We start from the raw sequence: 17,829 nt of genomic DNA, 5'->3' as shown, positions 1-17,829 counted from the left end.
TACAGACCCTGGTTCGATTCAGGCAGCCGTCACAACTGGCCGTGATTGGGAGTCCCATAGGGCGGCCCACAATTGGCCAAGCGTAGTCGAGGTTAGGGTTTGGCCAAGGGAAGGTAGTCATTGTAAATAAGAATTTGTTCTTAACTGACTTATAGTTAAATAAAAACATGTACAATTAAAATAAAAAACAATCCCTTACAAAAATGTACAAACCCCTACAAAAATGTCAATTCATTATAATTCACATTTCCTGTTGCAGGATTATTTTCCTCCTGTAGCAAACTGTCTCAAATTAATATCCTACATCTATAGTTGCTTAGTTGGATCATCAATGTTTCTTGATCTAATACCTGCCCTAGGAGATGGCAGGTATTGGATGCATTCAGCATCCAGCTGTGGGTGTGGAAAGCAGGCACAAGCCACATAAACATTTATTATTTGGGTTCGGTGGAGGTATTAGTCATTCTAAGCCTCTTCTGAAAACCACAGCGAAAAGCAGAGAGAGATATTTCGCTCATTGTAGCCTACTTAGAGACATTTTGTGGAGCCACTGTGCTCTCCTAGCTGTTATTCTGAAGCTGGTGTCATCACTAACCCTTCTATCATTGCTGGGGTATATGATGTGTGTGTTCAGCCTCTTAAGCCCTGATGGGCTTTCATTACCAAACACACCTGTTCCTCTGGCAGGGGTCAGGGGGACAGAGTAGGACACACACACAGTGGTTCACTCACATTGTAAAAGTGTTTCTTGGGTTGTTTTCCCCCCCATAAAATCTGGTATTTGAATCCATTTGACTGTCACAAACCTATGTACCTCACTTCTCAAAGGCTTTTTTGTTGCTGGCTTGGCTGAACGTAAACAGTACTGAAGTATAGAGACAGGATACATAAACATAGAGGCACCTTTCAGCTGTCTAAATGCCCTTCAAATTTAATCTAAGGAACGAAGTGCTGCAAGTGCATTGCCGTATTGTGTGTGTGTGTGTGTGTGTGTGTGTGTGTGTGTGTGTGTGTGTGTGTGTGTGTGTGTGTGTGTGTGTGTGTGTGTGTGTGTGTGTGTGTGTGTGTGTGTGTGTGTGTGTGTGTGGTTGCTCAGTATGGCTGGTTTGCATTTGTTCTGCTGTAGTGTTGGGTCCTCCACACGTTCTCTCTGTGTGCCATGTATATACATTCCTCTACTGCCAAGAGTGCTGCTTTCTACCACCCTGAGCAACAGCCTCAGGCCTGTAACACAACCTGGCCCCTGCCCTGCCTGCCTGCTTACCTGCAGAACAAATACACAATGTGACATCATGTCTCCCTCCATGTCTACCTGTCGGAGACAGGCTGGGCACATCAGGTTAAGGTTGGGCGACCGGTTTCTGGACCACATCCGTAGAGGTTAAGGGTGGACCGACCAGTCCCTGGAACATCCTGATCCTGTTCCCATCTATAACTGACACATCACATAGTTTCTCCATTTAGACAACATGACAACATATTCCACTTTACCATTCACTAAAGCATACAATGTTCCTCATTTCATCGGTCTGTCATGACAGATGCCTTACCGAATACATCATATAAATCATCAATCTACATTATTCAAGCTTGTATACATACTGGTGTGGTATTTTTGCTACCTTGTCTTTTTTCTCTACCCTTTCATAAGGAACTGCACAATGTACCTGTTATCAACGGATGTTAACAAAACTCCCACATCTGAGAAAAGAAGTGACCGATGAGCTGAGAATTTTTAATATAAGTTTAATAACAGTTTATATAGCAAGTAATATGGAACAAACAAACGGACAAGTCCACAAAGCCTGTATTGCTGTATATCAGGTCACAATCTAGGATCATTGTATTATGTTACCGATAAATAACTGGCAAACAAAGTGAAAGTAACTTTGTGTTTGACACAGATGTGATAAATACAAAACGTCCATGTTAAGACGTTGTGGAAATGGAAGTCACTCTCCCCCCTGCTTCAGTAGATGACTAGCAGAAATTATTAATACTATTAACTTCGAAAAGATTCGTTTTTCCAGGACTTTCTCCTCCAGCAGATTTCTCAAGGATTTGGGTCCGTTTCTGGACCGTCTGGACAGAGACTGACTGGGAACACTGACTGGGGACACTGAATGGGAACACTGACTAGGAACACTGACTGGGAACACTGACTTGGAACACTGACTAGGAACACTGACTAGGAACACTGACTGGGAACACTGACTGGGAATGCTTATTGTTGTTGTATCTGTCATTGTCGCTCTATTCTTGTCCCATGTCTTACTTAAGCAAAACTTTACTTCACATGTCTTTTGTTTTGTACTAAATTGCTAAATAAAACCGTTTCAAATAAAATATTAAAAAAAGAAAAGATGTTGTGGAAATTAGATTCATTTGAAAGTAAAATAAAATAAACGGCCAGATCTAAATACATTGTGGCGTTTGATCTCTTTGATATGAATGACGAATGTCTGGAAACAGAACTTTGAAATAAATTGATTCACACTGCTTTAGAGTGAAATCAATCGAATTTAGCTGTCCTTGAGACTGAGCGTTTAATCAAGCGCCTATTTCACATTAAAGCAATGTTATCTACAGCAGTCTATATAACATTTTAGTGGGCTTCCACATTTCCAAAGTCCACTGCAATATGGTATTCATTCGTTTATGCAATTTGTGAGTCTTACTATATTAATATAATGGATGCTTCTCATTTAATATTTCTATGAATGATGCATTACAGAAAAAGTTGGAAGCAATTTGGAAGCCTTAATAATTATTAGAATATTAGGCTTATAATAATAACTATAATGCTTTAATTAATTATTTTGATTGATTGGTTTTGGTTTAAATGACAACAACATCTCTGAGATGTGTGCATCCCGTGGAAACAAATGGTGAATAGTGTCATTGGTTCGTTGGTGGAAAATATAATCACCCGTGAGTTTTACACAAGGTCTCTGATACCGGAGGGACTGGGGAAGAAAGTCCGCAAATGAGCAGCAATGTGGAGATGTGCTCTATTTAATTTAATATGGAAGGCGGATTTGGATAACCCTGTTTTATAGCGTCCTTAACGTCCCTGCATTTGCCTTTGTTTTTTACTGTTGACAGTAAAGGAGAAAAGGCTATCTTTAGGCCAATCTAACAGGTAAGATTGGCCTTTGCTTGCTCTAAAGAGAAATATATAAAGACTAATAACTAAACAATGTAGCCTAATTTACGATTATATATGTTTTAGTTAATTTAACAACCAAAGGAATCACCGAACCAATCACCAGGAACTGCATAGATAAAACAGCACACCGAGTAGGCCTAATGTGTACTATAGCGTGTGGTTAAATTAACAAGGCCACTTTAATGCAGCCTGTATTGAACTTTGTTATGTTGGGTTAAATACGTTTCCCTGGGTAGTAAATAATACCAATGAATTATTTAAGTGCTTGAATGCTCACGTCCGTTTCCTGTAATATCACCATGTAGCCATGTCCAATAGTATTAACCGAAATCTCTATCGTCTCATTATTTTATTTATTGAACATTCGTTTTGTAGCATCTGAAAAGCATGCAGGCCTTCGCTCTCAAAGGGATCTACAGCAAAAGGCACTCATTTTCAAATAGCTCGATGGAGGCTGCCTTTGACTAGGCCTTTGCTACGTTTTTGGGAAACGTTTCATAATTGGCTAATTATGCTTTTGTATATTGCGTTTGATATACTTAATTAAACAGTAAATTAGACATTTATCCTAATTAAAAGTTTGACTCGATTTCAGCCCACGCATGCAATATTTTTTACATAAACAATGAGTGTGAGATTGTGCTAAATTCGCTTAATTGATGACATTACATTTTAATGTAGCCTAATCATGTCTTACTACTCTGTCATCACCACTTCCCTTGTAGGTTTTAGGAGGGTGTCAGTCTCGTTTCCAAGCTCATTACCCATGAACTACACCGTGAACATTCAGCGATCAAAGAACCATGTTGTTGCAGATAGCCTACTGCAGAGATATTTTACGCGGAATATTTTTCACCAGAGGGGCTTTACACAGCAACTCCCTGTAGTAAGATTGTAGCCTAATAGCCATATGTCCAATGCTTAATACAGTGACTATAGTAGCCAAGCATGTTCTTCACCAATTCAATTCAAATATTTAATTTGCTGAGCAATATCCCACAAAATTGGAGATAACAATGAAATAAGTAACTCAGGGAGGAAAATATGTTTTATTCCTGCTTGTGACAAATAAATGTCCCACCGTCCCACGAGCACATTAACATAGGCCTAATCTGTTATTAAAATATTGAAGTGGCAATAGAAAACACGATGACTCCTACCACTACGTTTTGACATTTCAGTGATGTGCTTGTTGCCGAGTTCGCAATAATCGTTGTAATAGAGATATATCTCCAATTATTAAGACATATTGGACTAATTTCAATGAAATTATTAGATAATATTTTGAGCCCACAAGCCTTTAGGCCCAAATTGTATGATTTTGTTGAATTAGACGTGGTTATATCGTTATATCAGTGTGGTTCATTTATCGACGGGACTCATTCAACCTTTGCAAAGGAGTCTAATTAGAGAACCCGTGCTATAGGCTTAAGGTAAATAAGTTGCATTAAAGCTTGAACCCGGCGATATTAAATGAATCACATCAAGAGTGGAAGGGTTTGACACGGAGATAAATTATAAGTGCAATGTGATTTATTTCCAATCAGTTGATAACATGAGAAAAAAGGCCTTCAAAAAGTCAAAAAAGATCGATCAACGGAATATAAGGATGAAGTTGTAGATATTCTGAATATATGCCAACTCATCTTTAACGATAGAAAATATTTTCTGAGTGATGTGGTTTCCAGAAAAATAAAATGTAATTCTGCTTAAAACACACATACCCCCCCAACATATAAATGGAAATCAGAAAAATGTAGAATAGTTCTCCGTGTCACAAATCACACAGTACACATGAAACATGGATAGCCTATATTGTCCTGTATGTGTCGAGATTCCATTTGTCTGGAAGAAGTCCCCTCTTGACGAACCATTGCGAATCAATCATAAAATTGCGCTCTCGCTGTTGCCCTTCACTTACAATTAGTTATATATTCATACCCTAATTACATTAATGTCATGTGTTAAGTCCCCCCACATATAAAAAAAACCAAAACGTTTTTTTTCTTCTGAGGAAAGGTCTGACATCACCCATTCATTTGATCAACATAATCACTCCGGAGATGTCTTGACTTAAAGTCCACACAGCTCTCGGTAGTGTATATCGGGGAGATCTGTGTTGCATCTTCTGAAGAAAGACGCATTTTTGTTACTCGTCTAAACCTTAAGGGGAGTTTTTAGCTTTTGGTCAGCGAGTGGTTCCTGGAAAACATCTGAATCGTTTTATAACCAAACACAGCTGCCGTGCCAGTGTATGTGTGTGTGCGTGACAGTGTGTATGCGTGTGTTCATCCGTATGTGGAAGAGGGAGAGAGAGTGAGGGTATCTGTTTGCTTCCCTTTCCAAAACGGAAAGAAAGAAAAAAGTTTGGAAGTCTTTTTCTCCCAGTAACTTTTTTTAGGCATGAACGCCGAGACGTGCGTCTCATACTGCGATATGACATCCATGGATTCATATTATAGCCCCTCTGCACCGCAAGGTAGGGATCATCCGACGAACCCGTTTAGGACATTCCAAGTAAGTGACACCAAATACAGCCCCACTTTCCTGCCAAACAAAGGTCAGGCTTACGGAGAAAAGTCTCGGAGCCCATTCCAACAGGAGTGTCAGTCATTGGATGTCACCACTGGGGAAGGCACCTTTAACAAATACCACCTCTTCATGCAGAGGTCTTCTTGCAAACCCCCCCCCGAAGGAGGCAAACTGCACCAAGAAAGCGGACACAACGGAGCGCTCATTCCCTGCTATGGTGAGTAAAACCACAGTTCTGTTTCGAACGAACGGAGATTTCCCGTGTCCCGTATTGTTTACTCTTATGGAGAAACCGCATCAAATGACAACAGAAATTGTGCTTGTGTTCTGTATACACTGGTCGGTGTAAATATATGTTCACTTGACTGACTATACCCCCAATTATGAGGGATGTTTTGAGTATATTTTTTTTAAGTTGGGAACGTTATGCCTGTCTCCACATGCCTCTTAAACAGTTTCCTGTAAATTGAGAAATTCCTTCCAATAATCAGAACCGACGATAAAAGAAAAGAAATGGGTGAAGTAATCACGTCTGCTATCATCCCGGGTGTTAGGATAATATCACTAATCGCATATGAACATTTGTCAATGCATGAGTCTTTACAAACTCAATGTGATGGACTTCACAACTTACTACCAATATTACGGCCACAACTATCCCCTGTAACACAATTACGAAGAGGCATAACCTTCCCGACTATCACGTTTTCCCTTTGGCTATTGAATTAAATTAGGCTATATTTAATGCGATAATCTGCATTACAATCCTTCATACTGAATCTGAATCGGACAATTGAATTATCACGTTTTCAAGCATGACAAATATGGGAAATAGTTTATCAGCGGACCAATATTGTTATTATCCCTAGTCTCTTTACATCTATAGGCTACTTACTCAATATTGTCTCATGAGCAATAGATATTGGGGGAGTTTGCAAATGTTAAGAATCCATCGTTGACATACACACACCCACACACACACGTTTTGGCACCTATATGATATCAAGGTAAAGATATTCCGATTCTTGTAGAAAAGATTGCCCAAACTGATAGCCTGTGGTGAATTAGAGATTGTAACTAAAACATTGCTGATCAAAGAGCCTGATTTTTGTGAACTGACAAAATAACACTGTAAAGGCCTCTAGCCTACAGTAGCCTACGTGCACTCTGCAGAAACGTTGCGTTATCGTGACTTGGGTATTGGTGACCTTATAGATGTTTGTATGACCATACAATAAAATGTAACGGATCACAAGTTCTTAAGAAATATTTGTTTATTTTACAATGAAATACACACTTTAACTTTGCAACTCGAAACCCACAGTTACGTTGCATTAAATTAATATGTAATGTGTAAAATACCTACATGCAATTCTTAATTCTTAATAAGAAATAATACCCTCTACTGATTTACCGAACTATATCTTTATGTTGAAAATGTTCTGCAGAGGTCTAGCAAAGGGCACATCTTGAGCGCAGGAAAAATCCGCCCATGCTATAAATTTAACACAAATACCGCAAAAGCCAGCGCTTTCTCTAACCATCTGCGAGCAACTTGTGGGTGAGATGAAAACCCACGGACATAGAGCGGCTTCTCAGATGATGAACTGGATGGAAGCATCAAATACTGCGGTAGAAGTATGGAACCTCTCTCAGGAGAGTGGCTACAAGTGCTAAGAATTTTTGTAGGAGTTATTACAAATTTCAAAAGTGATTCATTTGTTGTTTATGGTTGAGAAGTCAGTGACCAAAGCCAGATGATATTCGATACGTAGGCCATGAATCCTCATGAAAATGGTTAACTTGAACAAGACTAAAGCAGTGCTAAAATTATAATAGAGGCAAAATATGCCTAAGACTTTCTGCCAAATAATTATGTCAGTCTCACGTTTCGAAGTCTCTATAAACCAATTGCGGCAGGTAGCCTAGTGATTAAAGCTTTGGGCCAGTAACCGAAAGGTTGCTGGATCGAGTTCCCGAGCGGACAAGGTAAAACATGTGTCGTTCTGCCCCTGAACTAGGTAGTTAACCCGTCATTGTAAATACGAATTTGTTCTTAACTGACTTGTCTAGATAAAAAAAAGAGTAGTTAGCTCACTTCTAAAACATTTTCATTAAATGTGGCCCAATTCTGTCTCAGTTTTAGGCTACATTTAGATCAAAGATGTCCAACGTTCTTTCATTTAAACGCACATTCTTCAAATGTTTTATTACAAAAAGTAAGAGTGCATAGACGATGATCGAACCACGTGATAGTTTATTGAACGCTACAAGTAACATTAAGCGCAAGGATAAGTAAAAATCCCCACAATTTCAATAATCCATAATTAATCATGCTCGAAAATCAACCAAGCGATCTGTGAGGAAACTTAAGTATTTTTCCATCCATCTGTGTAATTTAGAAAATGTAAATGTATACCCATTACACCTGATTTATAACATAACAATAACATCCGTTTTCTGTTTTTCCGGATCAATAAATAGAAAAAAACCGACACTAAAGATGCATGCACAGCGAACGTATGGACACTGGACAGTGCTGCTAACACAAACAACATCCAAATTAAAAGCAAATGCCAGATTACTGAAATTATAGAATGAAATTAGAATATTTAACAATTTTCATCAATATACTAATATCAATTTGCACTGCTGTGCATGTGAACGGTTCGATTAAACGAAAGTATAGGCTTCACCAAACATGTTAATGAATCACTATTACAGATATTCTAATGAATATCTAGTGAAAACGACAGGAGTCCTGTCCTTCGTGAAAATGAGAAAATGGGGACACAACCAAAGAGGATATAACGAGTTGAGATGTCAATATAAAAGCGAAAGCACTGAATCACTGCTGTCAAGGAGAAGACATTGATCAATTGTCTGGTCTAGCGTGAGAAAAAAGTACACATGAAGAAACTTCAGTTAAACTTTGCCATGCTGTTCTTACTATTGGCTAATGGCTACCACGATGAGGATCAGGATGATATTAATGAGGATAAAGATTATATTATTGTTGTTGACTAGACTATCATCATCATAACAGTAATAATATTATTATTATTACATAATTAAGTATTTACAGCTGAGTTACGGAGGAGGGCTGGGCACTGAAAACATGCCACTAACGTGCCAGAATAGGATTTCTGTAAACCCTAATAAAAGCACATAAACCAATCAGTCTTTTCCTCGCTACATAATTAGTTTAAACGGGTGACGTAACATAGCATAGCCATCAATATAAGATTTAATGATGGTCTGCTGTGCAGATGTTATCGAATCTCTTTGGTTTAATCAAATAACTTTAGACAACAACATACGAACACCAGACACTTGCTTTGTCAAGAGGCATACTCTTGACAATACTCTAGACTGATTGATCACTGCTGGGAATCTATGGGAATACGTCTACTACTACTACTACTACTACTAATAATAATAATAATAATAATATTAATAGTAGTTAAACAATAGTTAACCATATGAGCACATTATGATGAATCAGAAGTAATTTACCGTATGCACATCTTTATTATTCAAAAAGCAACAAGTTGCCTATTATATAGTCATTATATAGCTTCTAATATTTAGATCATTCTGTACAAGAAAATATTCACCTGAAATAAATGAGTAAATACTCTGATTCAAACTTGAACCCGTATGTGCAGTCTTTTCTCTATTGGTCATTTAAGCACATTACGCACGGGCGCCAAACGTGGTATGCCTATAACATTAAGCCTACAAGTTATTCAAGTTAAAAATAATATTCAGTTGTTCATATATTTAATTTCCAATCCTGTGTCATGGCCTTGCTTAACCTTTGGTACGTAATGACTCACAGGAGAGGCATGCGTAATATAGCGCGGAAAAGATCAGGCCTAGGCCTGCACATAAACCTGTAAGAAATTACGAAAATGCTCGGCATATACAAAGTCAACTAATGAAAACGTATAGACACGGACTGAAAATTGAAAGATCGATTTGAAGGTGCGTTTGAATCACATAGGCCTATACTAAAAACCCAAACACATTGTCACACTTTCCTATCAACTCGGGGTCATATTTGCAATGGAATGCGTTTGTGTCCGGGGAATAGTTTTTATGTTTCGTAAACCTACCATATCACATAATCACTCACGAGATCTTATTTAGGGTCACGTTTTAAAGACCCTAAACCTGGTCTTGGGAGCCTTATTGGTTTCGACCACAGGTATAAGTCATGGCAGGTAATTCAACGGGGACTTCGTGAGTTATTACTTCAATCAGGCTTAAGCAGGTAGGCTGAAATTCCTGGAGTCACAGTCTTTACAATATTTCCCGCTAGACACGGCGGGGTCCTTTGAAGATAATACCAGCGCTGTTTTCGGGAGATTTCAAGGGAGTTTGTTTCTTTTTGCGTTCAGCTGAACTTGCCAGTGACCTGTAGTCTACATAACGTCGTACACTCGATGTAAAGAGAATGATTGCCGCTGTTAATCCCAAACAAACCGCCATAAATAATACTTAGACTAATGATGCTGTCCTAATGTATCTTATTAAAGCAATAAGTGAGCCACTAAAAAGGAAGTTTACATATCTAATATTTTACAACAGATACCCTCAGGGCAAATGTTTTGTTTTTGTCTTAGCACAAAACACAGTTGATTCAAATAACCAAGTCATCATCAAGCATTGGCTATTTGAATCAGCTGTGTAGTGCTAGGACAAAAAAACAAAACTGCTCCCAGGGGAGGCCCAGGACCAAGTTGGTATCACAGACTGGCTGGGTAGACCATGCACATTTTACAGAGGAAGTCACCCTTGCAGCAGCCTTGCCTGACCACAGGTATGACTGACTCCTCAGATAGAGCGAGCGTTAAAGAGCAGGCAGGAACGTCTCAGCACTACAGGAGACCTCCACCATTAATGTGACTCAGATGTACATCAGCACTTCCCCCAGTTATTTTTATACATTCAAAGGCCAGCCCCCAGTAAGCACAGGCAGTCCTTGAGTGTCCAAGAGGTGACTGGTTTGTGTAACCTTGCTAAACAAGTGCCGCATACAAATACACAACATGTCACCAATACAATATTTGTTTATGGGGTTGGTTGCAAGTGATTGAAAGGATCAGTGAATGATTTTGTGGACATTAACATGCTGTACTGTGCTTGCAAATCTTTATGTACTGTAAGAGGAAGGAAACAAATACTTTGTGCCTGCAACTTAGAAATGAGGCAAAGGGAAATGTATTGTTTCGTCAACCAAATTGTAAAGGACAGCTAGAACCCTTTAGATTTTCATACAGGTTTTCTAAGCCACCATTGAATTATGGTTAAAAAAAAAAAACTGTTGCTCCCAAAGAGCACAGGGTAACAAATGGCATGGTTTCAACCATTCCTCCATTCAAACCTCTTAAGATGAAACAATGGGACACTTTCTACGGCCCATCAGTCCAGTTACATTGAGGTTCTCTCAAGTCCAGCAGCCCTGGACCAACAGTATGCTACTTCAGGGACAACATATACAAGGTCTGTGCATTAGTAGTAGGGGAGAGCAGTCCCTTTCCTAGCCGGGTCTACATGCAGTGATAAAAGCTTGTAGACTCCACTGGACTCCACGCTCCATAAACCAGACTCCTCTCCGCCAGGTAATAGGATATTTAGGGCCTGGCTCTGAACATCTCAGGGAGAGTGGCCAAAATTCAACCTGATAAAATCTGACAACAGGTGGCCTTTACATTGGTGGATTGTGTTTTTTTTTACATGAAAATATATAGTAGAATAGAATAAGATGGAATAATAGACTATTTCTTGACTTGGTTTGACACACACAAACAATGCACATTGTCAGAGATAGCTATCCTTGGCTTCTCTACAGTGTCTAAAGGGGTCAGTGTACCCACTGAGAACTTAACCTTCAAACTAGGAACATCAATCTCTTTGTATTTTTCTTGAAGCAACAGGAGTTTTTCTCTTATGGTGTTTGACTGTCCCCCTGAGGACAGGACACAGAGACCTTTAACTCGGGTTTCCTTTCCTTTTTAGAAGAGCTGTACCCCAAAATTCTCCAGAGCGAATCGATCTAAACCCCAAAATAATCCAAACAGTCAAGATCACTATTTCCTTTAACATTTCAAAACTTTTCCATGAACTATTCATGAGCTATAGACGGAGAGAGGAAGAGCCTTTGTTGTGACATTACAAGCATTTGGTACATAGTTGCGGTTACAATCGTGTTTTCGTGTTATCGTGTTTTCACTCAAAGAGAGGGAGGATATAGGAGGTGTGAATCAACTGTCCTGTGAGATCCTTTCAATCTAGACTGAAGCTGCCCTTTCTCTCTCTACCGTCTTTAGTACAGCACAACCATTTGAGCCTTTCTTTCTTTCTGTCCGTCTGTGCTGATTGATATGAGCAGGGGGTAATAGAAACCAGCCATGGAAGTGCTGCGAAGCCTGGAGAACCAGGACACACTTCAGCAGGTTGCTGACATGACTAGAGGTGACAAGGACCTAGGATCATTTTACCAGTTAACTCGTATTTTGGCACAGCAATTTACATTAGGCTCAATCTGCCCGGCCGGAGTGCAACAGGGCTACATTGAACCTTGTACTCCAGGCCTTCTCTCAGCCCGGCAGTCAGATCCTCTGCTGTGTAACTAAACCCTCCATAGTTGAGGCCCTCAGAGGATGCTTACTGATCAGACGTCCAGCACAAAGAATATCCCAGAAGATTAGAGTCTGTAATATCACCTACTGTGTATACATTTTCTCAGACGTTATAGTACAGTAAAAAGTTAGCATGCCCATTGGCCTGGACAGTGGCACCCATCACAAGAACTGAAATTATACGCATGTTGCTTTTTTCTATAAACTACCCATTGAATCACATTATTTCACATGGTGTTTCCTAATGACAGAGTACTATGTAAATTCATATGGGAGCTGATGTAAAGAATTTTAAGAAACCTATATGAAATTATATATTATTTCACAAGCAGATGATAATTTTTGCTTAGTTACAAGGGATTAACAATTTGGACCACCAAGGACAATCTAGTGCTCTTTCCACATTGTATTTACTTCAATATAACAATGCTATTGTCAGAAGTGGAATCCACATGATGCTAAGAGGACAGTGACCAACCTGTCTTTTATTATGGCATTCCCGTGCACTCGTAAAATGTGTGTTTGCTTCATTGTGGTTTTTAACATCACCCGAGAGATTCAGACCTCACTGGGAAAGGAGGAGGGAACATAACGTCAACTGTTAGATAAACTGAGAGGATCTCACATTAAGAAGCCTTCCCCTCTCAAGGGGTCTCCCTCTGCACTCATTCAAATAACCTCAAATCTATTGGAACATGAAGGCTTTCTTTCTTTTAGTCATTTCAGTACAGTACTGGTTAAAACCACAGCATACGCAGTCAAATATTATTTTGCATGAACTTTGCATTACACTGGGTATTATATCTCCAACACAACTTACAGTGTTGTTACAGTTATTACTGTGTATTTACATGGGTATAAGAGCAGGAGAAAGTGTTTCCAGATATGGTTGGTTTCAGAAAGACAAATAGAGCTTTGTTCCTTCATCTTACGTGTAATTGTCTAATTGTCTGTTTTGACCTTGTTTTAGAGCTAGCCAAACTGTGGAAAAGGCACTGAGTAGACCCTAGCTCAGTCTCAGGCTAGTGGAGATCCTGCCATGCTCTAGGGCCTGAGAGAGACTCTCAGAACCTTGAAGAGAGAGGGGTGATTTATCAGTGTCTCAGGCTTTATGGATACGCTCCCATAGCAGTTGTTTTTTGGCACAGCGTGTGCACCTCACAGCAGCCTGATGGGATGAATCATCCCTCTCAGTGTTTGACTTCAAAGTGGACGCTTACCTATCAGATGCTCCCAAACTACTGTAGCTATAAGCTGGTCAGAGAGGTACTTATGGAACTTTCTCATCCGTTAGCTGAGGTTTTGTTTACGGCGTCAGGCATATGAGAGGGCAGCAGGGATATGAGAAAGGCATGGGCCTAGTGAGCACCAACTTAGGCTAACCTTGAACTGGTTCAATGACTGCAATTGACACCATAGCCTACTCATACTGCGGTGCTATTCGTAGTGGTGTCATGGTGCTCCTGACCAGGAACAAGATCGTTTAAGAAGGACGGGTTTATAAGAACTGCTGAGACTCGACTCCATCTGCCTTTGGGTAGGCGATTAGCTCTGGTTTTGCAAATGGCCGTGTAGGCAGAGGGCTTGCTAATAAGGCTTTCCCCATGCTAATGCCTTGTGGTGACACACTCACAGGCTGCAATAAAATGGATCAATGTCTCTCACATCACTTTTCATTCGTCATGGTGTAGGCATGATCAAGTTTACATCTCAACACACCAGTCAGTCTCTCCATCCACTACCTGTGTTAGTTAGTGTGTCTGTCTTTATGTAACAGCCTCACGGCCAGCGGAACGAGCAGGAAGAGAGGACTTCACAGAGATGGCGGGACTTCAGAGCACAAAGCTTCCCATTATGATTCAATCCATATTTTAAGAAGGGAAAACAAACCAAATTAGAGTTACAAATAAATGCTTAGCAGAGAAAACAGCTTACACAAATTTCCTCTGCTTCCTGGGTCCAGTCAAAACAGGGATCTATCAAGCCTAGACGACACACACTTAATCTCTTTTATTTACGTTTTCTAATATTTAGGGATATTTTTTCAGGTTTGGGAATATTTTGTCATGAATCGCTCTCAGTCACAGCAGGGTGTCTAATTTATAGTGTTTCTTTTAAATGCTGTGAGCTGACCCTAGCCAACCTTTTCAATAAAGAGGCTGGGGAGGTGCCCTGTCGCTTTACTGCCAGTTAAATTACACTTTGATGTTCCCCTCTCCTTTTTGACAGCGACTTAACGTCTGTCCCCAGTGAAGGTCTGACCCTTGCTAACTTTAAGGGGTCCAGCACGGATATCCAAGGGCAGGAACTATAGTCATTTACCCCTCATAGCATAGCTGCTATGATGATCATATCTATTACTCTAACCATCTTTTTTCTTATTTTGATATTTTCTGTGGACACAACTTTTTAAACGACTTACAGTGCAGAATATAAAATTACGTTTGAAGACATTTTTTTGTGGGGAAATGTAGACGCTATTAAAAAGGGTTTACAAGACCCTGTGTTGCTCTGCAGGCAGGTGTGAATACTGTTAGGGTTAAACTGCCAATTAGTTCTCTGGTTTAACCTCACCCCTTTTCTCTCTCACCCACTGATGAACTCTGCGTTCAGACCCTCTTGGTTTCAGCTTGGTCAGATCTGGACTGATTTAGTAGAGTATTCTGTTTCCTTGACATTGTAAAGAATAATATGAAGATTTCAGTTCCGAACTATCCTGTACTTGGACACAGCCACAGTTCTGTATCACATCTCATTATTTCTTACTTTAAACAAACATACAAATAGCATAATGCTTCTACACCTGCATTGCTTGATGTTTGGGGTTTTAGGCAGGGTTTCTGTACAGCACTTTGAGATATCAGCTGATGTACGAAGGGCTATATAAATACATTTGATTTGATTTGATTTGATAAGACAGCAGTTATACAACTGGAAAGGAACAGGGAAGATATTTCAATTTTAGATCACAGCAGTTGTACAGTCACTGTAGACTTGGTATGTCAGATCCCTAACAGGGTTGGGGCAGACAAAGAACAATGGGCTCCAGACGTGCCTCTCTCCGTCAGAGAGCTGTAATTGGAACTGATGTGGAATCTTGGATCCAAAGTCAAAAAGAAAAAAAATCAGTGAACACTGCTGTAGAGCAGATTCCTCTAAATGGGAAACACGCTATGAGGTTTTAGCAGAAGGGACTGAGGAGTTTATCGTCTGCTTGCTTCCAAGTGTTGTATCAGGGATGCTGAGCTCTAGATCTGTATAACAGGTGAAAGGTGAAAATGAGAGGGGGGTTGTAACCACTGATAAATTACAGCAGCATGTCAGAACATATCCTGGCATAGAGACAGAAGTGTCTTTGCTTTATACAGTATATAACATATCATACTTTCACTAAGCCCAAATATGATTGTTAATCCGATCAGCTAAGGTGAAAGTGTCTGAGTATCAGTTATCTTCAGAAAAATCCACCATGATGCTAAATGGAAATGTCTGCCTGCCCAATCAGTGATCATGAAATGTAGTGAGGAATGCCACTCTGACATTGCTCATCCTATTATTCATACATTCCTTAATTCCATTATTTTACTTTTAGGTTGTGTGTATTGTGTGTATTGTTGTTAATTGTTAGATATTACTGTACTGTTGGAGCTAGAAACACAAGCATTTTGCTACACCCGCAATAACATCTGCTAAACATGTGTATGTGACAAATACAATTTGATTTGATTTAATGATGCTGTATTTCTGAAATACTTTAGTGATGACTACTTTTAGTGATGACTGATAAGCTCTTTACCTCCATAGTTGAGATGGCAAAAATATTACCTCTTGCTATTTCAGAAGGACTTCTCCATGCCAATTACTCTCAGTGGGCTTCTTGCTACAGGCATATCTTCTTCTATCCGTCTTTTACTAACTCAACTCTGTTAACAGGAAGAAACAATTCAACATTAGCCTTTAATGGCTGTGTTCACTCAGGGCTCCCTCCACTGCATGGGTATCCTGACTGACATTATTTGCAGTAAGACTTTCTCATGTTCCTCATCCATATGGCCCAGCCCCCGGGAGGGCCCACTGCTGTTCACCTTGGGCATTGGAGATTGCCTTGCCTCGTAGCCACGGCCCAGCGCACGAATAACAAGCGGGAGATTGTCACAATACCCTGCGCCTGCCAAAAACCATCAATGACACAGGGCATAAACAAGAGTCTTTGATCAGCAGAGAGCCCTTGATTTCAAAAAGCCTGACAGTCTTGCCTTGTTGGGACCATCGGTGCAGGGCATATGATGAGGGAATAACTAGAAATGATTTACATTTAGGTTGAGCTAGCTCGTCTCAGGCTTAACAGGATGTGTCAGTCCTGGGCAGGCAGCAGGCAATGTGGGAGCCATTATACCCCTGGCCAGGGCCCGGGCCCCAGTAGATGCTGCCTGCCTGACAGTCCACAGTGGCCAGGGTGCTCGGCAGAAGCGTGGAGAAGGCAAACTGACACAGCCAGAGAGAATGAGCATGCTGCTGAGATGGCTCAAATCAGACCCTCACAATTATTTACCAACACCAGGAGTAATCTTTTTCCTCATATCCAATTCCGAGGGAAAAGCTCTAACTTACAGTATGACAATAACAGACAGAATGAGAGATGGAGGTTTGGAAAATCAGACGGGTGAAACATAACAGTGCAGCAGTGATTGGTATAAGTGAACAACTAAATTACAATGTTATGGTAGGAAGAGGGGCTTTCCCTAAGTGTGGCCCCTGCAGTAAACAAATCCTACAGCACGGCTTATATTTCTTATGGTGTCATTGACTGTTATGCGGCTCCCTTTACTCAAGTCCTTGAAAGGTGTGTAGGGCGGGGGACCGAGGGTGTGTGTATCATCAGATGAGCTATCAGGTCCCCTCACCTTGCAGCACATTACCCAACAAGGCTCTGTGTGGAGGTCCGGAGGGCATGCTTCCCTGCTGTGTTGAAAGCAGTACGCACACCAGAAGCTCACATGCACACCTACACCCCCTGGCTCTAACTTGACAAGGCTTTACCCCAGCCTCAGATAAGAAATGAGCACATCCCAACCCTGGGCTCCCTAAAATAACTCCCTGTCTCTTAGACCTAAGCTAAACAGAGGGGAGCGTAGTGCCTGGACTCACCACTAGACTGAGCCAGAGGGGACGTCACCAAGCAGAGGGGTTGAGAAGCAGATGTGAGGTTTGGCTTGGACCCCAAACCATATTCTATACCCCCTTGAACAGCCTAGAGCCCAAGGGGGAAGGTTTGCAGTTCATATGAGTGAGTATGACAACACATTGCCTTCCCAGGACCCCAAACAGACCCCTTAATAGAAGCCGTAATGGAGAGAGTTTAATGATCCACAGGCAGGGAGGGCAGTAAGGGCACAGAGGATTGGCACTGTAGTGGAATAATGAACGAACGGCACACTGGCACAAACAGCATCATGGGAATTTATGATCAGTAGGTTGACT

The 17,829-nt window shown here is 40.5% G+C and overlaps 1 protein-coding gene across 1 annotated transcript in view; it reads left to right on the top strand.

The window, feature by feature from the left end:
- The first annotated feature begins 5,176 nt into the window (after positions 1-5,176).
- LOC110526538 (homeobox protein aristaless-like 4) overlaps positions 5,177-17,829 on the top strand; it is a 25,965-nt gene continuing 13,312 nt past the window's right edge. The window contains exon 1 of the mRNA XM_021607588.3: positions 5,177-5,918. Within this exon, the coding sequence (XP_021463263.2) occupies positions 5,573-5,918 (346 nt within the window). The 5' untranslated portion in view covers positions 5,177-5,572. The remainder of the gene's footprint in view (positions 5,919-17,829) is intronic.

This window comes from Oncorhynchus mykiss, chromosome 6 (assembly GCF_057628025.1).
Source record: "Oncorhynchus mykiss isolate SJ-2025 chromosome 6, ASM5762802v1, whole genome shotgun sequence".
Lineage (NCBI taxonomy): Eukaryota > Metazoa > Chordata > Actinopteri > Salmoniformes > Salmonidae > Oncorhynchus > Oncorhynchus mykiss.
This window is presented reverse-complemented; position numbering and strand designations above follow the sequence as displayed.